Below are 24,882 nucleotides of genomic sequence, written 5' to 3' on the forward strand. Positions count from 1 at the left end.
GCAGATCTGATGGCTTTTTTATGTTTATTAGAGTGTGAAGTTAGCCACAGTGTCTTGTTTTCTCAATCTAATGAGTAGAACATTAAACCTTTTTTTCTAATCCTTTACAGCTGTCTGACTTATTTATTTCTCTCAAATCTCCGTAAAACACTGCAGCCTCTCGGAGTTATTGAGTTTTCTCCAACATTTTTCATGACACTAAAATTCCAATAATCTAGTTTCCTGTATAGGTACTAATTTGTACACCACACTAAGTGTAGACACACCAATACAGATTTATTGTTGTTAATTATTATTATGAAAAAAACTTATGTGCATGATCTATACATCTTTGTAGAGAATTTCTCACATTTTTACATTTTCTTTGATGATTGAGAAATCCAAAAATCTTTTTCTTGAAAACTGCTTTTGCTCTTATTTACTATTAACGACGATTGAGAAATATATATCCTTCTTTCAAATCACTGCATTTTATCCACTATTAATTTTGATATCTTTGGTTTAATTGCAACTGTGAAACTATTTTTTCAAGTGTCTTCTTGTCAATATATTAGGAGAGTTTGTGCTATTTCTGTGTTGTGTACTTTGATATGTCTTTTGACTGGTTCATGTGTAACAATGTAAATATTATAGTGGTGGACTACGAAATAAACAAAGTTTTTGTCTGAAGTATTGGGTAACAGTCAGTCATTCTGCTGAAAGAACCCGAGAGATGAATCAAAACCCTAAAATATCTCAGTATTTCGGCAAAAGCAATAGCAAGACTGCACATCTAATTTCATTGAACCCCAAAAATTCACAGAGTCGACAGTTTGGAATAGTCACTTATATCAGATTGTTTATTGATAATTTCTATTCTGAAAATTATGGAATAGCTTTCCAATATTTCTACCAGATAAATCTGAGACTTACACCGTTGTTAATGTCAGTCGACTCCCCTAGATAAATTACCTTCAAAATGATAAAATATTCTCTCAAAGAAATGCTGGCGTTACCTCCATACGTACAGGCAGTATGCTCTACTTTTCTCCAAAAGTGAGAGCAAAGTTTCAATATAACAAAGAAACAGTATCAGAACAGAATATGCTACTAGACAAAATAAGACCCGTCGGAGATGAAGCTAACACATGTTTGAAAAAACTGAATATGGTTATCTACAATGACAAATGGACTTATTCTGGGTGAAAGTTTAATATTCTTAGGAAAAGAGAATTTAACTGGAAGAATTTGAAAATGAAAGGAAGATCAGTACACTTCAGCAAATTCTTGAATGAAGACTCGAGAGAGCCTGACATCTGAGTAAAAAGAAGAATGACAGGATGTGTAGTGAACCTAAAAGGTAGATTCCAAGACGGAACCCAAGAGCAGACATTATACTGAGATTGAAACCCTTCCTCACATCTTGGGATCTTTTCCATTTGTCAACTTCTGAGAAGCACTTGACGTGACACCAAATGTCACATAACAACCACCACATTATCTGTAAAATCCGAAGTTTATGAAGAGGTTAGCTGTACAGCTGCCAATAGTAGCATAAGAAGAATTGACATTATAGTCAAAGAAAGAATGAAGGATATTGCATTCAAATTGGATCCAACAATAAGATTCTAAATAAATAATTCTAAACCTGCTGGAGTTGACACAGAATGAATCAACCACCAAATTCTTCAAGGAGAAATACAAAATTAATGGTGAAATAAAGTCATTGGTCTTTTCATAGTTGCCTGAGGAACAGTTTCCAAATTTTTTGTTAATTTTGCCAAACAGTTCAAAATTTATATGAAAAAAGTAAGATTTATCTCTCCTGAAACCCTGAAATATCCAGTTGAAATTTCAAGAGCACATATACATTCATATTGATTCCTATTTACTATTTTTTACTATTGTTATCGTTATTACGCTATTCCTTGTTTTTTATGAACCATATTTGTTGGTAGGACGTTATTGGAATGTTTTGGATAAATATGAAGTTGCGCTGAGTTCTTATATGAAAAAAGAGATTACGGGTTTCAAGAATCAAAAAAATATAATCTATAATTCAAACTACACATATAAAATAATATAATAAAAACTATACTCAACGAAAATCACATGAATCGATATACCTAAATTATGTCATCCTAAAATATAAATAAATATTCAAAGCGCAACTTTGGCTTATTCATACAACGTTTTGAACTTATCTTAAACAGTATAAAAATAAAAAAAATTGAAACTCAGAAGTATCTTAACCTATTACACACAGATGTAGAAAGTTGTCGGGATAACTCAAATGTTCAGAAAGCCATTGCAAAGGAGTGTCCAACGGAGGAATCAAACCATGGGTTTTTACTTGAACTGAAAAAATACAAAAGATATATATTTCATATTTGAATTCTTTGACGACAGTCAAATGAATATGTTGATTAGAAGGCCAATTTCAGATTAGACATGATATATACCGGGTGGCAATCAATGGAATAAACTCTATCAAGAATTTCAAATAGAACCGTGTATATTTTTAGATCATTTGATAGTATTTTTGAATGCCATTTTCTATTTCAGGAAGAGATTAAAATGAAGTGGTATTTTCAAAACTTAAACAATAGTGTAGCGTAGGCGGTTCATTTTCCTGTGTCAAGAAAAAAGTGAAAATTTCGAGTTTATATTATTATAAAGTAGTTTCTGTGAAAAATGAAGAAATGAAAAAGTTATTCAAGAGTATCAAATGCAACTCTTAGAAAGAGTACCCAAGACAAATTTACCGTTTTTCTTATCTGGAAACATTTCACACAGAAGATCTTGCAATGTTTTCTTACAACCATTTTCTGTTACAGGCTTCACCAATTTTTGCTTATATCCTTCATCGATATAGCATCTGAAGGGAATGTATTTGAAGTGCTCTTGGTCCCCTGTTACTTCCATCAGTTTCCTGTTTACTGCCCAAAATTGATCAAATTTATCTGAAACGGAATGAAACACATACTTTTTACTAAAATCATAACATTGATCTATTTTTTTTCCATTGATCATTCTAATTGAACAACAACAGGAGAGTGCATTCCATAGTACGATAGAAGAAAACGTGAAACAGAGCATTATTTCTGTATAAAGTGAGTGTATAAAAAATTAGTTACATTTTTAGAACCGAAAATTAGTGAAATTTTCCTGATTTTTCTATATAATTGAATAAGACAATTACCATTTTGCAATCCCACCCAGAGTTGGTTATGATCTTTCTTCTGCATATTACTGGCAATTTGTCCTCTGTGTTTTAGAACATCAGCTTCTTTCAAACATGCCATGAAATAGGATTCCACCATTTCTCTGGAAAAACATGGTTTTGAGACACTTCTTATCTCATCCTTTCTTTAGCATAAAAAAGGTGAATAATTACAGAATAACACTTTCTAAAAGTTTTGAGAGCAACTCTTTAACATCGGTATGGAGGTATCTTCTATTAAAAGTTTTGGCATTCTATATACTTTAATTTAAAGTATATTTTTCAATTTTCAATAAGCATAAACTCAGTTTCCCTAATATTGATTTTAAGATTTGAACCACACCATCTCTGAACTTATATAGAATTCATATCTTCCAGATGAAGAGAAATAGATGAGCGCATCATCTTCTGCAAATAAATGTATTGAACAATTTTCAGCAACCTGTACAATATCATCCATATACAGTAATACACTTCCTTGCATAATACCATGATCACTATCAATTACTTCAGATACCGATTATGTTATTTAGTTTCATTTTTCTTTCTTCTCCTGTTCAAATGACTATACTTAGTTATTACATTAAAGGGTCTTACTTATTGCTGAATTTGAAAATCTTGGTCTCAGGAAACTTATCAAAATGAACGGTAAGGTTCCAGGGGAGCATGTCATCTGCATCAAACAACAGGTCATGCAATACTCCAATTGGGTAGTGCCATTTCAATGGTTGTCCATTATACTCCAACCACATCTCCTGGTCCGATTTTTCAGCAGCTACGGACTTAACGAAATGTTTTTTGACTTTGTCAGTTACCAGGGGAAAATAACTGAGTCGTGGAACCATCAAGTAGAATGGATCAGGTTCTCGAACATGGACCACTTCATCACTGTCTAAACGGAAACAAATGGGTAGTTTACCTTCCCATATTTCACGGAGAATTTCTCTATCATTTGCCATTCTTATATACGTGTGAACGATCTCAGTTATATAAAGTTTTTATTCAAGAATTACCATATACATATTGGAATTATTAACCACTCTTGTTTAATAGTTTGATTAATATCAGCTGACAGTAGTGACACGTGGCAACTGACAGGTCAAATGGAATATGCACTGTTGTCAATTAATTCCTCAGAATTAATTGTCATTTTCCGACGTCTCAAATATTTTTATGTATTTTTCCCATCTATTACAAAATTGTATTTGCACCAATCAGAAAACTTTCTAATCATCATATTATGACGGAGCGGTGAGAATCTAGCCACATTCCCGGAGAGTATATAATAAAAAATCTCGGAAAGATTAAAAAATGATTGATTTTATGGAAGGAGACATAATTCTTTTGTGGCATTATTGAAGTCTAGCACCATCTTGATTCAAAAACGAGTTTGATAAATTACATCCTCTGAACAGGAAACCTCAATACGCCATTTTCATAATGATTTCTTACTGATGAGCTAATTCATATTGTAAATGTACCGTCATAAATAACTTTTATAATTCATGTGCTATATTTCTACTTCTGCATAATTGTGTTAATAAGTTTCAATGTATTGATGTTTGTATGTATATATTTATGTGTTTATATATCTTATATATTGCTTGTACTCATAGAGGTTAGATAATTTATTTCAATTTTTTTTCCTTTCACACTTTGTTGATAAGATATACAAAAAATTCTAATTTGATTCTTATAATTCTCTGGAGTACATTTAGTTTGTTCATTGAAAGTTAGGGTAGGATGTTTTGTACACAGTCCAATATCAACCTTTTCAATTGCACTTTCAATTGTGATATTGTTATTACAATGTTTTCTCCAATAGAACTAGTTGTCTTTTGGGTTGACAACTTGTGGTAATGAGAATATTCTAGAGGGCACAGCCCTCACAAAAAGCGGTATCAAAACCAGTTCTGAAAACAGCTTTCCATGGGATTATTCAATCTCACATATCGTATTCAGTACTTGTCTGGGGCCATGTGCCCAATGCATCAGATTTATTTAGCATCCAGAGAAGAGCAATTAGGATTCTTGATAACCTTTCTTACAGGCAAGACTGTAGAAGTAGCTTCATAAATAATAAAATACTTACACTTCCATCATTATATATATTGCAATGCCTGCTACATGTTAAAAAACATATAAGAGGTTATACTACACATGATGCAATCCACAGTTATAACACTCGAAATAATTCAAATCTGTATCTCCAGAATCATAGAGTCAACAGAACCAGAACTGGCGTAAATTATTATGCTCCAAAAATGTATAATTCGCTTCCCCAAAATATCAAAAATCTACCTTTGAAGGAGTTCAAATACAGAATCAAAAATTTTCTAATTAAAAAAGCTTTTTATTCCTTAGATGAATATTATAGTGATGGTTTTCGAGACATGTAATACCATTTAATCATATACATTTTAACTTGTTTTATATTTCTATTTCATAGTTAGTTTGTTTTATTTGCACAAATGTCTGTATATCTATAGTAATTGTCCATTTAACCATTCAAGTTATCTGAATATTTTATATTTTGTAATTATAGATAAGCAATATCTGTTATGACCTGTGTAAACTTTGTATTAGCGCCAAATATATACTACTACTACTAAGGAAGTTAGCAAAAATGAATAAAAAAACAAAGCAATAGGTTAAATTTTTGGTAAATTATATATAAAAATTTTTGAGTACTTAAAAAAATCGTCTTAATTGAAAAGATCGCTAAAACACACTAATAAGTTTACCAATTCCGTTTAATTCAACTAATAGGAAAGCGTTGATATGTCTAATTGACTAATAGATGACTACTCGAGTGACTACAATAATAATGTTTTCCTCGAGTTTAACATTCAAATTGGGAAATCTAGATGTCCTTGTGGTCAAAATGTCATAAAATAACCACGTGTAACACTAGCGTCTGAGGAGTAATTCAAAGTCAAATCGAGTTCAAATTGTCGACTATTTTCAAATCAGAACATTTTGCAGAAGAAAGAGTTTAGAGAAATTCATTTCACTGTTTCATATTTCTGAGCAACACTTCAATTATTTGATAAAATGAAAAATTATATGCGTCTTCCCTATTGCTTTTGGAATGTATCCTCTTACTTTTTAAGATCCAAAATAAAATATACAACTATAGTTCTCCATTGCACTGACAGGAGAGTACTTGACCTTAACCAGGAGTTGAAAGGATCTTATTTTCTTCTATGTTGAAGAATGAGTTGATTATGAGCCATAACTAAATGTACTCTGAACTCAGTACGGCTAGTAGATGAAAAGTAAGCACAAGTGGTAAACATTTTAGTAAGCTATCTCTTTCTATTCTCTAAAGATGATTTACTGGCAAAAAGGCGTAATTTCATTTCTATACTTTTTTTCCAAAAGGGTATGTCTAAAGCTTATTGACTTGTACTTTTTTTACCAAATGATTTTGTTATACACCTCAGACAATTTAGGAACACTATCCCTGAAAAAAATTGATCCCAAAGAGTTGCATCCTAATTTTTTCTTTGAGTTTCATCTGCTCCTCGGTCATTAGCCTAGTGTTCTGGGTATTCAATCTTAATAACTTCCTGCTCCACCTAGGGAGCTTCATGGTTATTCGAAATTTGTTAGCTATGTAATGTTCCAATTGTATTCTATATACATGAGGCTCAAGTTCAATATTTTGTAGCAAAAAAGACAACATAATTTAAAAAGTCATGTTTCACTTCTTCAATTTTAACAGCTCTGCTGAAATTACATGTAGATATTTATTTATATCTGCACAAATTCATATTTTTCCTTATGTGAATATCGAATTTAGTTTATTTTTTTTGCAAGGGGCACTGGTAAACAAACTTCCTGAAAAGAAAAAACTTGGAAAGTTAAAGTAATACTTATCCATATTTGAAACTCTCACCAATAAACTGCTTTTGAGCATTACTCTCAGTTGATATAACTTTACAATCTTTTATTTCAATAATTTGGAAATCAAGACATCTGAACTTTTCGTCCGTTTGATACAATTCACCCAATGAAGATGGAGTAAAGTAGGGTCGACCAGAGTAGGGATTTATGAAGTCTGCCCAATAGCCAGATGCTCTCAGCTTGTCGCAAATATTTTTTGCAGCTATGAGAAACTAAAAAAAATGGATGTGTGTTAACATCAATTCCTTTTCAGGCCATAATTTTGTTCACTATTCCCCAATTTTTCGAACTTCATTTAACATAGAAATTTTGGATTTTGCTAGTATAAATCCCTCACTTTTTGAAAATTTTGCAATATTTTTTTGGGCTCGTTAAAGGCTCCTTTATTAAGATGTCTCCATTAAATGGAGAATGAAAATTCAAAATGGTTCTAATAGCATAACAGGAGACAAAGCCTCGGTTCTCACCAATTGAGCTAATCTCTCAGTTTCCAATTCCTTATTTTTCCTCATGTCCTTGACATTTGGCTTCAGAGTTATAGTCACCACAGACAATTCTGAATGATCTTCTAATGTTCGATATGGAAACAAATCTTTGACAGTTTCGCGTAAAACAGTCGGACACATTTGAACTCTGCACATCATGTTTCCATCGTTTATGTCAGCGGCCTGCAAAAAATCTTACTGTAGTTTACGCTTTTTTTTCTACAAGTATAAATACATCTTCCAACTGTTCCATGATTAACTCATGGTGAGTTTTGATTGTTGTTTGGCTATCATACCAGGCGATGCCAATGTTTCCTCTAAGGAATAGAGGAAATCCATTTGAGGCTAGTAATTCGAAATTTGGATCTCGCCACACCAAGTTGCTGTTATCTACAAGTGAATTGTTGCATCACGAAAAATGAAGTAAATAAACAGTATTGTAAATACCTTTGGTTTCAGGTCGTTCATGTTTCACAATTTTGTAAGGACCATTGCTGTTGCTACCTACTTTCCTTGAATAACTCCTGGATGAATTACAAATTCTAATTTCTTTGTTTGAAATTTTTCTCAATAACTGAAAGGAAAATCTACCTAACATGATAAATTGACATAAGTTTAATTTTTGACATTTTATTCTAGAGATTCAATTTTATTTTTTAAAGCAGACAGATCATACTAGCGTCTACAAACAGCAGTTGCCTCATAAAAACATTTAACATGAACTATTATATCTACACCTGTGTCTACACAGTGAAGTTACATGCTCCTTGTTACTGGCTACATTAGTCAGTAACGTAGATCATTAACATCACCAAAGAAAAGAAATATTTTTCACATATACTCTCAAAAAACAGATGAATGTTTTCGATTACCAAAATAAATCACAGGAGACCGATAGTAAAAATTAGCAACGACCTTTCCAATATTTCTGAAGTGAATTATGGGTTTCCAAAAGGGTCTGTTCTGGAGCCTGTACCAGATGATATCTACGATATTCCCAGATGATAAAATATCATAAAACAAGTTAGTTTTTGTCTTGAAACCCGATGATAGTCAATTATAGATAATGTGACTCAAATTTCTCTTGTTTCGAATCAGATCAAACTAAATGTATTGACATTAAACTTGGTTTTGACAATTTAATATTGGATGGTAAAAATATTGAAGGAACTCAATGTTTAGATTTACATATTTTGATAATAGACTAAATTACAATAAACAAACATTTGCTTTTGAAATTGTCTCCAATGAACTTGATATATCTGCAGTTAGGCAATCTAAGATGGCCTATCGATTTATTAACTTAAATTGTGTCCATTTCTGAAGACGGAGGCAGATACCGAAACGTTAAGATAAGTATTATATAATTTCTCAGCTCTTTTTTTATCGTTGAAATCGACAAGTTACTGATGAATAGACCATTTTTCTTTATGGAAAGTACAGTAACTTATCGGGATTAACTAAAATGTTTACCCTTTTTACACCTGTATGGAGTTCTCCATTACAATTTTAATATTTTCCAAATTGTGAAAGGTGAAAATATTCAAAGAAAGTCGATAAAAAATAATATGCCTCTTTTTCAAGTAGAATACGGTCCTTGTACAGTATTGGCAACATGGCAACCCATTATAATTACAAATGTTGAAAATTCTATTCAAAATTTTGAATTTTCATTCGAAGTTTGATTACATCCAAAATGTTAGTACTCAGTTGAGTGTTAGAATAAACACATTTGAATAGGTATTTATGACAATTTGACACTTCGCAATACATTTTTTTAAGTGAAATGCAGTCTATTATAGGCAAGTAATTAACATTTGTATTCTAAAGAAACTATCGAAAATTGCTTTCAACCTATTTGTAGATGATCAACACATTCAAGTCAGTTTCAAAGTAGAAAAAAAATTTAACCATTTTCCAAAAAAACTTCAAAATATAGAAAGAACAAAGAATTATGTATTCTATGGCATATGTTATTTTAGAGGTTAAATCAAGTACTAACGTATGCTTTTTCTTTCACTCATTTCTGACTTATCTTTTATTCAGCATGATCGCAGTCTTTATGTTTTGACAGTTCTGACTTCTGACACAAGAATAATGCTAAAAGATGAGGGTTTAGTGGTTTTGACATGACCCAGTTCTCAGTGACAGATTGACGCAGAGTTGACGTTGGTGACGTAGTAAGTAATAGTAATGTCGTGAATAAATTGTTGTGAGCACATTTTTCGGTATGAATGTGGAGATTCAGTAAAATAAATAATGAACGTACACGATATATTAAATTCCAGCGGTGAAGAAGCGAACAGTGATATGGAAACAATGGACGTTTCCTTGAATTGCGACGATCCCGAACTAATGAGTTCAGAGTTCTTCGACTCTGTTCTCTCCCTGGAAAACAATATGGATGATGAATTTTTCTCCAAATTCGAGGATGATATCAATCTATCCAGCGATGCCAGCTCTCACTTGGACGAAGTACTTTCCCCTCAAAGCTACACTTCTGAAAGTGATAAGAATAGTTCTTATATGGAAAACATTGAAGACTCCAGAACAATTTTAGATAGTGTAAATGAATTTGATGAATCCTTGTTGATGTCTCTAATCGGGCCTAGTGACGATCAGTTCATCAAAACAGAACCAGAAATTGCTCCCACAAACACTCCCAGTACTCCAGTTCAGAAAAAAACAACTCAGATTTTAATACAAAACCCTAATAACAAAAAATTCATTTCAAAACCGTTGATAAACGCTAGTCACCTGAAAAGTGCTGGTCCACTGAATGGGAAACCTCAGATTCTAAAAGTTCAACCTATTTCAAATAACGGAAAGACTGTCCTCTTTCCATTGAACATAAAAAGCATTAAAATTTTGAACACACCCGAGGAAGTTGCAGCGTTTACCGGCAACATGAGAAAACGTAAAATTGAACCAACATCTGGTAATAAGAATGTTGCAGCCCCCACGAGTCAATACCCGCCACTTTCTTTAACCCTGGAAGAAAAAAGACTGTTAGCCAAAGAAGGAATACAACTGCCTTCGCATCATCCCCTCACCAAAAACGAAGAACGCGAATTAAAGCGAATCCGAAGAAAAATCAGAAACAAGATTTCTGCGCAGGACTCTAGGAAACGCAAAAAGGAATATGTGGACGGATTGGAAGAGAGGGTGAAAAGAGGTTCGGAAGAAAACAAAAATTTGCTCCAGCGAGTACGGGCCCTTCAAAAACAAAATAAGACTTTGATTGCTCACGTCAACAAATTGCAAGCCCTCATTTGTAATTCTACCACCTCCAAAGCAACTCCGTCTACTTGCCTGATGGTTGTTCTGCTCTCTGCTCTGCTAGTTTCTCTGCCGAATATGAAACTGTTTGAAAACAAGCAAAGTCACCAAGATCAGGAGCAAATTTCAGTAAGGAGATCCTTACTCTCGAGTCCGCAAGCTACAGATGATAATTTGAACATGGAGGAGTTCTTGATTTTCAAAGACGATGAGGACTATGAGGGAAAACTCATTGATGAAATCGACGTTGAGAACTCCACCGAGAAGGAGGTCTCTAAGATCTTGGAGGAAATGGGTCAAAAGTACGACGGACTTCTCTCTGAGAAAAACAACTCTAATAAGAGTTTGTTTGGGCGGGTGTTGGACACCTTCAAGAATTTCCTGGAGAGAGACAAGAAAGAGGTTCAGGGTGGTTATGATTATGGGGGGTTCAACAACAAGAAGGTCTTTTTGGAGCCTGACATAGATGAGTATGTGCCGATAGATCATGAACCTCCCATAAAGAAAAGCAAAATGGAAAATTCAGATTCTTTCAACTCAAATGATGATTTTGTCACAACCACCACAATGAATGCCAATAATTTCGTTATAAATACAAAGGATAAGTAGTGTGAAATGGGGAGTCTGGAATATATTCGTCTGTACTAGATTTTGAAACTATTTTAATTAAACTTGTGTATTTTTGTCTCATGATCACAAATTGAAGTCAAAACTCGGCACTAAAGTCTTGCCCAAAATGGCTAAGACTCGCTTCAATTATTTACGACACTTGCTTTGGGCTTGCATCAACAAACCTCATTCTCATAATAACAAAAACTTTATTTGAGTGACAATATCATTTAGAACATGTCTAAAAATTAGGTTTTTTTCTGTGAAAATTAGGTTTTATTCTGTGAAAACGTTTGAAATTGACAAATACAGGTCCACAACATTATAATTCATAAAATGGTGTCATTTCACAAGTTCTCATTATCAAAAGCGAGTTCTTGAAATAGTTGATTTTTCAACAGGTACAAATTTTAAGTGACCGTATCTCCAAAATTAGGAGAAGCGGCTAAGTTTTGACTTCAGGTATGTTTTCAGCAAACAAAAATACGTAAACCTAAGTAAAATATTTTCTAAAAAAAGCGCAGTTGAAACAAATGACCAGGAATTTATGCCTGGCCGATTAAGTTAAAAAAGTGTATTATCTGTTAACGTTTGCTTTAGTAGATTTGTTCCTGTAAATTATTGTTTTTTATATTTATATGTTTGCATTCCAGTTAGTGGTAATGGGTCAGGCTTTTGTTTTGGTAATTACTAAGATTGACATCTTGGCGATAAATTTACCTTGTTTGTTTGACAATTGGACTGGACAAAAAAGAGATTTTATATGTATATTTTAAGATAATAACCAAGTTATTTTCGCTTTCGTAGAATTTATTCAGGTCGTTTCAATGTGTTGAGAGTCACATTTATACAATTATATATTATTGTCTTATATCAAATTATGTATTGTTTATATCTAATATATTATTAGTTACAAAATTAAAGGTTTGATAATTTTCACTCTGTTACTCTTTTATATTCATCAAGTGGTTGAATCAATTTTGGGCTGCTGTGGTATAGCGAAACACGTGTTGCGTTTTTGTAAAACTCTTTAGTAAAAATATCACAGTGAAGTGTTTCTTGAATTGGGTTGTGGTAATCTCATTGTAATACGAAAAATGATCATGAAAATTTATTGTGTTCTAAGAGTTGCTGTACACCTGAAGATTTGTGCAATATTAGCATGTTTTTCACAGTATCACTTGAAGAACCACCAAAACTCTCATCTTTTGTCAAAATAATACAGATAAATCTGTTATTGCGAGGAAAAAAGCTGTTTTTCCGATAACCAACTATCACTCCCAACGAACGACAACCCTCAAGAGTCGAAACTTGTGTGGGCTAAGGATTAACGAGGTTTTACATTTCAACGTGAGATTTATAGCACGGGGTGGACGATAGGCAGTGAAAATAGATCGTCCGGCATGTGGGCTCGAACCGTCGTTTCACATAGCGGTCGATTGAATGAGTAGAACAAACCACTCACTCCAACCGAATATAACACCAATGTATTTATTAACTTCATAATTATACTACGTAAATCATATATGCTTTTCCGTATCTGTCGTACTTATATCTATTTTCGAATCTTCTACAATGGTAATAATAATAGAATAAATTTTTTTCGAAAAAAACAATTGTTTTCTTGCCAACGTTTCGAATTCAATTAAATTCTTCAAGGCTCGGAAAGGAGTTGCTTTGTGTTGAAAATATGATTATTTTAAAATGATCAGACGTGCATATTATAATACAAAATAAAAATGAAAAACACTAAAATAATTAAAAAAATTAGTTTTCTTGACACTTCACAGACATGAAATTTGAAAATTAAATATTTTAGTGTTTTTTTTATTTTTGTTACGTATCTAATATGTTTGATTATTTTAAAATAGTCATATTTTCAACATGAAGAAACTCCTTTTCGAGTCCTGAATAAAAATTCAATCAAATTTGAAACGTTGGCAAGAAAACAATTATTTTGAAAGAAAAATTGATTCTGTTATCCAACCAACCCTTCTTGAAATAAAGTATTGGATCGCCAAACCAGTTAATAAACATAAGAGAAACTTTAGTATTTAATATGTTAAGTAATACAATATAAAACATCACATATTAAAAATTCAGTTTTCACTCGAGATTTGTGAAAGTAGAGCCAAACTTTCAAATCCTCAGGCAATTTATTGAAAACGATCAAGCCAGCAGTATCCAGTAACCAGTATATGAGACAGATCACGGTATGAATGATCACAATGAATTGAATATTTCTTCATTAAAACACTGACCATGATAAAACAATGTTCACAGTAACAACATCAGTAAAGACGTGTTTTGCTACACAATAGCTTCCTCAGTCGAACACGTGGATAAATTCATTTTTGTTTTTGAATTTATGTGCACTTTTGTCTGCCTGAAACACCAGATATGATTCTCAGGACTTTTTTGAGACAAAAATGCATTGTTTGTTCGTGTGGACCAACCCCAAAAACACCTTGATATATGTACGACAAATAATGAACACAATAACGAATACTACCTACCTCATCTCCTGAGGTTAGCGAATCGCGATTCGATTAACAGTGCTTTTGTTCTGGTATGGGTTACAAAATGTTTGGGAATTTACAAAATTCACTGAATGACCAAATAGAATTGAATTCTTCTTATGTTAAATCTGTTTTATAATGTGGAAACTGGCAATTAGTTTATTACAGCTATTGTTATGGATTTTCATCAAGTATCGGCCAATTCTATCATGTCTAAATAACTTGTACATTTTATATGACACGAAAATTATTTTTGAACCTAAGTGTATTTCTGAAATACAAATTTATGATGGCAGTAAATGTAAAATTGTTTCGAAGTCGTAGTTTCAGGAACGATTGAAATTCAAACACCATCGCAGCAGAAACATATGTTATAATTTTGTGACGTCATAAGTCTCATTTCACGTAGGCGTGTTTAGTGACTGTCGCGAGAATTTCTGTGAGTTTCATTTATTTTCCATCAGCATGGCAACACTGGGTATAGTTCTGTCAATCTTTTTGGTGTTTACTATTTGTTATTTTTGAGTTATTGCTGGACAGTGAATTAACCTTGTATGCATGTATTTTGTCGTTTCCTCGAAGAGAAATAATGGTTTACAAATACTGTTTGGTGCCGTATTGTACCAGTACCACCGTGTCTACCCCAAATAAGACGTTCATGAAAGTGCCTTTTGAATATAATAAAAGAAGGACTTGGTTGAAGGCAGCAGGACGTGATCCTAAAGAGTTGTCCATAAAGACAACTTGCTTTGTTTGTGAAGACCACTTCAATGTAGGTAGAATTTGTATTCTTCAAAAAATAAAAACAAATATTTTCACATTTGCATATAATAATAATTCAATAATTATAATTTATATTAGGTAAAATATATAACCAAAAATGTATGCTATGAAGACTATGGTTCATGCAAATACTGAGAAGAAAATAATCCAATTTATTTTTTTGAAGGAGATCATTTCTACTTTGGTATTCATCATTATCATTTGTAGCTTGAACAAGATTTAAAAAACTTTATGGAGTGGAAAATTATGGGGGTCAGGAAAAGACTGAAACAAGATGTTGTACCACATAAATTCGATTGTCAGAAGGATAGAAAACATGATTCTGAGAATCGAAATGTGTCAAAACAAATCAAGATTGAAATCTTGAAAAATTCTCTATGTGATAGGCCAACAGAAAACTTACCAATATGTGATTGGCAATTAATGAAAGAAGAAGATGGCAATGAATCATTGTCAGTAGAAGACACTTTGCTTAACAGGTACAAAATATCGAGAGAGGCTCACAAGTTTACATCAAAGGGAATACAAGTTCAATATAAGCCTAAATTCCGAAGCAAATCGACCCAGTGCTCCATTCCAACAACTTCTACATGTCGAAGCTCTTCTCCTATAAAAACTTCAACTGTAAATATAACACTATCTCCAATAATGATTAGTTTTTCTGGGAAAGAAAAACCATACTCATCTAAGTCATATCCAAGTGGCAGCAAAACAAAGTCTTCTCCATCTATTGCTTCTGGCGATTCAAATTTCTATGAAATGGTAGATTGAGAAGATCCAAAGTGTTCCAAACATTTACTGTATATATAATAAAAAATGATCTGAGAGGAATCTTATTCCTCACCTGGATTTTTATTGCTGGAGGTTGATTACTACATTAATTAAAGATATATCTTCTCTTGAAAAACTAAAATTTTTCAGCGCTCGAAATATTTAAGAAAAAGTTTTTTCATATGATCTGAGAAACAGCATATGATCTGATTCGACATAAAATAACTACTTTAATGGCTAGTATCGGAACAAGCATTGAATTACATCCAGTGAATGTCTGTACTAAGTTCATCTAAGTGTAAACACCAGCAAGTGTATTTTACAGTATTTTTATCAAAGTTAATCTGGAGGACTACTGTAAATCAATGTAGCCCAGTAAATATATCATCCAACATTTTTCCTTCCCAAAAAGTTATTTTTCATTCTTCAACTTTGAAAAAAAAAACTTCATTGGAGTGATATGTTAATTGACAAAATGGTCAAACCTTTCGCGGCCTTGGTTTTCAATGTTACTATTTTTCGAATTTGAAGGCATTTTTTTCATAATAGCATAAAATCTTCTAACACGCATATAAATTCTAACCTTTATGCCTCTCACCAACAAACTAAACAGCTAAAACTTTGAACATATGTTCGAGATGAGTGTACCAAAATAAAAAAATAGCTTACCGAATGTACTTATACCCCACGAAATTTAGACATCCACCTTATTTATCAGACCTCGTAAAGCAACATTTCCCACAGTCCTGTATTGGGAAAAGAGTTAGTATTGTTTGATCTCCACAGTTACCCCTTTATTTCTATGAGAGATACACAAAAAGTAAAATTCATAGAAGATAACCAGTTTCTTTATAATATCTATGTCAGCAGTTCTACGAAATTAAATTTTAGAATGTAATTGTTTACTTGACTATTGAGAGGAATTAAATAAATTCAAAGAATACTGTAAAAAACTGAGGGCATTCAAATTTCAATCAATTCTCAACGCCATTGAAATACTTTGGGAAGATTCTTACCCTCCTTTGGCAGTGTAGGTGACAGAGTCACAAAAAACAGTAATGAATGTTCCTCTTTAATTGAAAAATTGACAGAGGCCTGTTTTTATAAAATATTCATTCAATTCTTTTTTGACACGAAAAAACAAAAAATAAGGGTTTTAACTAACCCATGTTTATATTAGAACCTAAATTCATTCGTGTGGTCAATGGCAATCAAGTAATAATTTTTCACTTCTCTACCATTAATATTAGGAATGGATTTACAACAGTGAAAATTTTCATTAGATTTATTTTACGTCACGTGTTCCAATCCTACTTATCAAATATATAGTATGAATCTACTTTCAGGGATACCTATAATGGACATTACATAGGTATACCTACTCATAAAAATCACTATGGGATCATAAGCATAACATTTGGATTAGATTTTTTTGTCTGAAACCTCTTCAATGATGGATACTCAGATTGAATCCTGTTTTTTTTTAAATGCAAATTCCTAACATAAAAACTGGAAATTATTTTTCAACTAGTTTGGACATTGCATCACACATTGTTTTAAAATGGAACACAATTGCTGGGTATTCTCTATAACAATAATGTGCAATAATGTCAATAATGATGTAATAATTTTCAATGCTCATATGACGAGTGCATTTTGATAACCTAGACTCTAAATGTTTAACAAATTAAAATGCTAAACATTTATTTGTACTTCGATTGGTGAAATAATTATTTCAGTCAGCAATGTTTTCTGAACAAAAGTTTCTGCAAATATATCAAGTCAAAATATTGTAAGTAGGTACTGAGGTAAATAAAAATAGTCTTATCAGCAAGCAAATATTTACCATCTTCAATTTTATCATTCTGAATTCTAATCCAAATGTTTGTGAATTAGGTAAATATTATTAATTTCCAAGGTAGTTACTATCATAATTGATGCAGTATATATCTTATAATTATCTAGTACTTGACTTGTAAAGAACAACAAGTTTTGTGTCAGAAACCACTGCAATCTAGAGTTAGGTATCTCTCGATTTTTTAAAATTGGAATGGAGTCGAATGATACCTCGTTGAAAAGAGGTCTCGACTCCTGCTGTTTGCTGTTGAAAATCGGTCCACTGATTTAGAAGACATGGAGTTTTGAAATGCCAACAATACATTTTTCGAAAATACAACTAGACTTTCTAATTTTGCTCTTTTATAGAACAGATAACGCCATCGCACGGGTAGAGGTTGAAGTTATGTAACATTTCTTGTTCTTACTTTTTGAAGTTGTTCTGCTGCGCCATCTCTGAGAGTAAATCATCATTCTGTCATGATTGATAGCAAAGAATATACAGCGCAATGTAAAGCCATTGTTTGAGGATTTATAGACGGTCAACCACAATGTTAAAAGCATAGACAATGGTAAAGTCATTAAATCCTTAGACAATGGTAAAGCCCATAGAAGTAAAGACAGTGAATGGTTTAGTTCAGCTTCTCTTTAAGAGATGACGCGGTATGTCTTTTGGAATAAGTAAGAACAATAAGTCTTCCATTACTTCAGCTTCTATCCGTGCGATGGCGCAACGTGATTTTTCAAAATTTCATTCCCTACAATGAAAAAGATTTGTTAATATTCTAGAAAAAAGTAGTTTCAACACAAGTATCAAAATATTTTTCATAGTGATATGCAAATTTCAAATTCGATGTAGAGGATGCTAACGGTAATCTCTTCAAAAGTAAATTATTACATACCACCTTCTAACACGTTTTGCTGTGATTTTATATGTCTAACAATTGGACATGTCTGAAGGAGCGTTTCTATTGTGAATTAAGTGTTATTTGTGAAAATTTCATAATAGTATTATATAACATATCATCATGTATATGCGATTTGACCTCTTAAATACACATCTCACAAGTTTTGACTTTTGAGGGTTGTTCGAATGAGGATGAAACATCCATTTTAACTGATTCCTGTTGAAGATTTCATTTCAATAATAAATTTATAGTTCGGTTTTTGTTAATCTCAGAGTTGTTGCAATGCATTATTATGTTGATTCTTAATAAGGGTGGGCGACTTGATATTTCGAGATTTTCTATCGATTCAGACCACATTTTTCTGTCACATCTCCTGTGTTTTTATAAATGTTTCAAAAGTTGAAAATCTGCAATGCTATAAAGTGTGTTTCTGAATGAGCCTAATGCTTTCGCTTCTCAGTTTTTCTAGAAAAATGGGAATCAAACAACATACATTTTCGAAATTTTATTCCATATAAAACACAACAAATAGAAATAAACGAAATCTGAAAATACATCTTCAATAAATTAATTTTGCAACCAGTTCGGTCAATTTAAATAACTCTCATATCAGCCTTATACCATAGTATTTCTTCAAGTCCATTCGTCGTCTGATCCAATTCCATGATCCGTGTTTCTCGCCAACATGTAATTGTCCATGTCGATCGACTTGCAGTTATTGATGGAATACCGCAGTTTCTCGGCCATGATTTCCTGAGAAGAATACATCGGCAACCTCAGTTGGAAAAAGCAAGTCTGCGCTGTTGGCAACCCATTGGGGGGCTTGTCAACTTTCATTACCTGGAGAAATAAGAGAGTTTCTTTTAGCACACTATTTCTATTCCTAATATCAATTGCAACGTACCTGAAATCTCTGGGACACATCTGCTAAGTTGGCTGGTAATCTGGATCTGCCCGAGACGAACCTCATGAATAATACCCTCTCACTATCGGTAAAACTTTCTAAAATACTCCACAGCCAATGTACTAGTTCATGTTTTTCATCCAATTCTCTATACCTAGAAAGATAAAAGGTTGTCATTTACTGCAATTATGGGTTGGGCCATAGAATCACTTTAATGGATAAAATTGACAGTTCTTGTTTCTTGAGCACTAGTCAAAAAAATCAGTACAAACAGTTTCAGTCTAAACCGAAGTTTTCAGCCTTCACAGTCCCGATGAAGGAAATAAGACCTAATTGTTCCGCCCATAACTAGAGAGAGAGAAAGAGAGAGAAATATACTTTATTGTCCAAGAAATCAAGTTCTTATTGACAAAGCATGTTAGGAAAAATGTTAAAGAGTGTTTTTTAAATACACAAATTATTTACAAAAGTAGAACAATCCTATACTAATCAGTTAAAAAATAAACATATGTCAGATATAGATAAAATGAGTGGGTATATAAAAAAATCACATAAAAATCAAATTAATAAAAAAAAAGAAGAATTGTCTAACAGAAGTAATCCCAATTACAAGACAAATATAATTAAGTTTACATCTTTGACTAAGTATGAGTACAATGGAATATAACGAATAGCATATAAAATCAGCAAAGTAATAGAGTAGTAAAGATATTATACAAACAGTGATACATTCATATAATAATAATAAAAAAACATATACTGTAGAATTCTAATAGAATTGGCAGTGTGCAGAGAGTTGAAACACAGTATTTCACTTATGGGTTGAACTTAGATTTTAGTTCGACTTGCATAGAAAATAGCTTGCTACGAATTATATACTAGAAGCCTCCAAATGGAACAAAAAAAAATTACATTCTGAATAGAAACTATTAAAATTTTTACAGATGTTATAAACTGGATATTTTATTAACACGTTGATCCTAGGCAAAGGCAAATAGAAAAAAATTTGTTTTTACTACTTCGTCTCGCTACGTGAAAATCTAGTTGAGATAACAAATCAGGGCAGTCAACCAGATTATGAATCAATTTATATATGAAGATACTGGCATAATATGTTATTCTGTTTTCTAAGGATAAGAGGGCAAATCTATTTAGCAACACTCTATTATCAATTCCTTGGGATGGGTAAGCTCCATCCAATTTGTAAGCCATGTATTTCATAAAGATTCTTTGACAAGATTCGAGTTGCTGTATATGCACATTGTATATAGGTGACCAGATCAGGGAGCCATATTTCAGACGAGATCGGACATATGCATTAAAAAGTGTTTTAAAACATTCTTGGATTTGAAAGTCTCTACACGTTCTGAAGATAAGGCCAAGCATTTTTTTTGCAGAAGATGTGATTTGGTTAATTTGTGACGTGAAGCTAAGTTTCTTATCGAATATAATGCCTAGATCTTTAGTTTCAGTGCTTTATTCTAAAGTGATATTGCATAGTCAAACAAATTTACATTTTTGAATATTCAGTGGAAGCTTGTTTAGTATGCACCATTCATGTATCGAATTAACTTCCTTTTGCAGAATAAGACAGTCCTCAGTTGATTCAATGGGTCTGAAAATCTTCAAGTCATCAGCAAAGAGTAATATGTTACTAGATATATTTGTAAAAATATCATTTATAAACAAAGAAAATAGAAGAGGGGCTAGATTACTTCCTTCCTATTTCTCACTTTCGGAAAAATGTTGTTATTATAGACACATCTCAAAGACCTTTGCAAAGTTGGACAGAATTAATATGGGTCGATAGTTTAGAATGTAATTTGGAGCCCCTGATTTCAGTATTGGACATATTTTAGATACTTTCCATCTATGGGGAAAACACGCAGTCTTTAAGACCATGTTAAAAATTAATTGAAGTGGCTTTGCAAAAATGTATGCACAGTCTTTCACAAGAAAGCTCGGAATTTTGTCATCTCCCGCTGTGAATTTTGGTTTCAATTTTCTGAGAGTTTGCAAAATATCTTCTTCGGAGAATGCATTTATTGATATTGTGGAAAAATTTGTTGTTTTTCTTGAGGGGTTATTATTATTACTACTATCAGAAGGAACGTACACACTTTCAAATAATTCAGCAAATGCATTCACTATTGAAGTAGGGTTTTTCAGTTCTCTATCATTTAAGAATAAAACATTCGGAATTCTTGAAGTGACTTTTTAACTATGCATATAGGTCCAAAATGAGGAGGAATCAGTTCTGATAAAATTTTCTGCTTTCTGTTTGTACTCCTTGTAGGCTTGTGATATCTGGGTTTTTATTGACCTACGGAGATTACTAAATTGTTCACGTAAAGTTTCTGAATAGTTTGATTTTAATCTTTTGAATAATTTATCTTTAAGTTTGATCTCGTTTATGACATCCCTGTTGAATCAGGGTGGATATTTACTGGTAAAATTCGGTCTAAGAGGAACACATTGGTCCATTATTGAATAAATTATTGCATAGAATGTGTCTATTGCCTAGTTTACTTCGGTACAGTTTTCAATAACAGACCAATCTGTATTCATAAACAAAGAATAGAGTAGAGGGAAATTCGCTTTACGAAAACTAAAAAAAAAAACGCTTTGTCATGATACGGAATTCCACTTTCCTGTTTCTTAAATACTAGAGAAATATTCAAAGCCGGATGATAGTCATCTTCAGGGATAAATGGTATGTCATCATGAATGACATTACAGCTATGATTGTTAGATAGTACGAAATCTAGGAGTCGATATGATTTATTGAGTACATTGTTGTGTTGTATCAGGTCATAAAAACTGATAAATTGTTGAAGATTTTGCAAGTTGAGATTTTTTTCCTCTGATACCTTATTTATAAAAAGTGATTGGTTGAAATCATCAAATATTAGTAGATTTTGATCATATAGTAATTCAAGTGATTCTAGTGTTTCAAATAAATTTTGCACATGTACGTTATTAGTAGTTGGTGGTATGTATACAACAAATACCAATAGTAATATTATAATAGTAATAGTAATAAAATTATAATAGTAATGATAATAAGATATTTTACAACCGACAATATCAATACAAAACGACAATAAAAAAGCAAATAAAATATAAATAATATATACTGAGAATAAAATCATATCTAAAATAAAATCATAGCAGAGTTTCACTGTAAAATTCCTCGAGATTATAGAATTCTTTTTTGAGTAGAGCTTCTTTCATTAATTTTCTGAATTTCTAATAAATTTTCTCATTTCTGATTTCGGAGGGTACGTGATTATATATTCTTTTGCTTTCATAAATCAGAGAGTCATTTGTCAAATTCGGAATAGGGAGAGGTATTTCATTTTACGATATTTGCCTTGTAACATATTTCATTTGACTGCTTGGTTTTGAGGTATCAACTGTATTGAGGGTTTTGTCTATTAGACTCTAGAATAAAAATGTCGGCGAGGGTTAGAATGCCCTTGCTAAATAAATATGCTCTACAGGGTTTAAGCATTCGAGTTTTGCATAGATATCCAACTGCCCGTTTTTGTAGGACAAACACTGATTGTAGTAATTGTTGCCCAAAAGGCAATTTCATACCTCAACTGAGTCTCAAACATAGAGTAGTAAACCATCTTCGCTGTAGATGTGCTCAGTTCATTTGAGACAACTCTAAGTGCATAAACATCTCGCCGCTATTTTTTTTGTCAATGCTCTAATATGCAGATCAAATTTTAGTTCGTCATCAATAAATATTCCTAAGAATTTTGAATCATTTTTGTTTTCTGAAGTTTGTCCGTTTAGGCTCAAATCATCACAGAAGGTGCTAAAGGTAAGTATGTTTGATTTCTTTGTATTAGAACATAAGTAATTGGGATCACACCGTTTTTTACCATTTCAAGATCACTAGTGTTAGTATATTTCAATTGCTGGACATTTTTTTTCATGCCAGAGGATGGTAGTACAAAAACTGTAAAATTTCCTCCAATTAGAATAAAAGCCAGATCATTTGAATACAAGAGAAAAAGGATTGGACTCAGAACTGATCCGTGTGGGACACCAGATAAGATCTCTTTACTGGATGATAGTTGTCCATTCGATTGTACTATTTGTTTTCTATCGCTTATGTATGAGGCATCTTCAGTGGTAGTTGGTAGTAATGGGTTCCGATCTTCTCTTTGGTTGAAATTATTAATGAGTCTACCAACAAGAAAGTTGCAGCGCTGTGCTCTCAACTGCCGTTGAAGATGCCCATCGTAGTTATGGGCAGAATGTTCAGAGTTAATTTCCTCATTTGACCACGGCTACCCAGCCAGGATAACCAGACCACGAAATTGTATAAAAACATATAAATATGAGAAGATTGATAGCAAGAAATATTTTCTTTCATTATTCTTCAACTTATCGAAGGCATTTGGTACAGAGTGCATTGAATTCTTAGTTGAAAATCGGATCATTAGGGTTTTCAGATAACTTTCAGATAAATTGGTTAGATTCCTACATGACACATAGAATCACGATCATAAGATGTAATGGTACTAACGTCTAACAGTCTGAATACGAACTAAGAGGTCCACAGGGTCAAGTTCTTGACCCTCTGTTATTTTGGATGTATGAAAATGATCATCTATAGCAGACCAAATAGCTATGAAATACTACGTTCGCAGATAATACAACTTTGAAAATATCTAGATATATGTTTAAAAACTCATCTCTGAAATGAAAGCAATTAGCGATTAATTTTCTGCTTGGAATCGAAGAAAAAGGACGATACTAAATACGAAGTCTATTAAAAAAAATCGATTTTTTTTTCTCAAAAAATATCTACTTCTTTTCAAAAGGCGGTTCTTTGCAAAGACCAGCTTTGACATCAACAATCGAACAAACCTGGTTTTGAACTATACCATACTAAAAACAACGTTCCAAATATTGGATGTATCCATTTATTTTTCTTGTGAATCACTGTTGGGGAGAAGTGTTTATTTTTCCCACATATAAAATTTTAATTTTCAATTCAACATAAGGAAGTCACTGGGTTAATGACTCGAATATGATTCTTGCTTACACTTACCTGACAATTCTTTTCAAAGTCATGATTGATATATGGGATAAGCCGCATACCAACTGCTCGATATATTCAGCAGTCATCAAGGACAACAAAGGAACAGGGATGATTCCGGCCATACCCTCACGAATAGCTGCCACCTGCAAATCGAACTCCTGAATCCTGAATTTCACTGCTTGCTCGTAATACTGCGCTCGATTTTCGAACGTCAGAGGAATGTTACGTCCCCCATGGACAATGGGAACAACCTGAAACGACCATCTTGATCAAATGATGAAAAATAAGGCATATTCGATTAATAAAGACTGATCATAAAATCCTATATATACAACTTAAAACTAAACCTAAATCTCCACAGACTAATAGAAAGGTATCACACAAACGTTCTGTACTAAATCAAAATAACTTCAAACAAAAATTCCAACAGCTGATAAACAGCCACGATATAAATAGCTTTGAAAAACTATTAACAGCCATACAGGTTTGTAGAAAAGACTCAACAATTCAATATGAAATAAAATATAAAGGTAAGGATTGGATTTCAAGGGAATTTCTAGAATTAATAAAAAAACGTGATAAATTATATTCAGAAAAAATAAAACATCCTTTTAA

At 32.4% G+C, this 24,882-nt stretch overlaps 4 protein-coding genes and 1 long non-coding RNA gene across 7 annotated transcripts in view; 2 read left to right on the forward strand and 3 right to left on the reverse strand.

Moving 5' to 3' along the window:
- Window positions 1-2,007: 2,007 nt before the first annotated feature.
- Atg5 (autophagy protein 5) lies at window positions 2,008-4,302 on the reverse strand. The gene is made up of 4 exons (XM_074177406.1): window positions 3,800-4,302; window positions 3,182-3,306; window positions 2,745-2,942; window positions 2,008-2,337 (listed from the first exon to the last, which is right to left on the reverse strand). Exons 1-4 carry the CDS (start codon window positions 4,159-4,161, stop codon window positions 2,228-2,230), a joined length of 795 nt encoding a protein of 264 aa, XP_074033507.1. The 5' UTR covers window positions 4,162-4,302; the 3' UTR covers window positions 2,008-2,227.
- Window positions 4,303-6,889: 2,587 nt separating this feature from the next.
- LOC111504887 (cobalamin trafficking protein CblD) lies at window positions 6,890-8,246 on the reverse strand. The gene is made up of 5 exons (XM_023159594.2): window positions 8,044-8,246; window positions 7,832-7,986; window positions 7,579-7,779; window positions 7,104-7,323; window positions 6,890-7,045 (listed from the first exon to the last, which is right to left on the reverse strand). Exons 1-5 carry the CDS (start codon window positions 8,192-8,194, stop codon window positions 6,987-6,989), a joined length of 786 nt encoding a protein of 261 aa, XP_023015362.1. The 5' UTR covers window positions 8,195-8,246; the 3' UTR covers window positions 6,890-6,986.
- Window positions 8,247-9,730: 1,484 nt separating this feature from the next.
- LOC111504888 (uncharacterized) lies at window positions 9,731-12,423 on the forward strand. Of its 2 annotated transcripts, XM_023159596.2 has the most exons (2): window positions 9,731-9,824; window positions 9,885-12,423. In XM_023159596.2, exon 2 carries the CDS (start codon window positions 9,907-9,909, stop codon window positions 11,482-11,484), a length of 1,578 nt encoding a protein of 525 aa, XP_023015364.2. In that variant the 5' UTR covers window positions 9,731-9,824; window positions 9,885-9,906; the 3' UTR covers window positions 11,485-12,423. The 2 variants fall into 2 exon arrangements, with proteins under 2 accessions (XP_023015364.2, XP_023015363.2); XM_023159595.2 differs by having other exon boundaries at window positions 9,783-12,423.
- A 2,052-nt stretch (window positions 12,424-14,475) lies between these two features.
- LOC111517058 (uncharacterized) lies at window positions 14,476-15,629 on the forward strand. Its single transcript, XR_012465911.1, has 2 exons — window positions 14,476-14,775; window positions 14,994-15,629. It is a non-coding gene; the product is annotated as an uncharacterized lncRNA (long non-coding RNA).
- A 3,164-nt stretch (window positions 15,630-18,793) lies between these two features.
- Window positions 18,794-24,882, reverse strand: part of LOC111504894 (probable E3 ubiquitin-protein ligase HERC1) — a 64,474-nt gene continuing 58,385 nt past the window's right edge. For both annotated transcript variants that reach the window (XM_074177408.1, XM_074177409.1), the window contains exons 23-25: window positions 24,277-24,518; window positions 19,206-19,359; window positions 18,794-19,141 (exon numbers count right to left, since the gene is read on the reverse strand). In XM_074177408.1, the coding sequence (XP_074033509.1) occupies window positions 18,935-19,141; window positions 19,206-19,359; window positions 24,277-24,518 (603 nt within the window). In that variant the 3' untranslated portion in view covers window positions 18,794-18,934. The remainder of the gene's footprint in view (window positions 19,142-19,205; window positions 19,360-24,276; window positions 24,519-24,882) is intronic.

Source organism: Leptinotarsa decemlineata, unplaced genomic scaffold (assembly GCF_025532065.1).
Source record: "Leptinotarsa decemlineata unplaced genomic scaffold, Ldec_3_MD MMD2_tig00002974_RagTag_RagTag, whole genome shotgun sequence".
Taxonomy (NCBI): domain Eukaryota; kingdom Metazoa; phylum Arthropoda; class Insecta; order Coleoptera; family Chrysomelidae; genus Leptinotarsa; species Leptinotarsa decemlineata.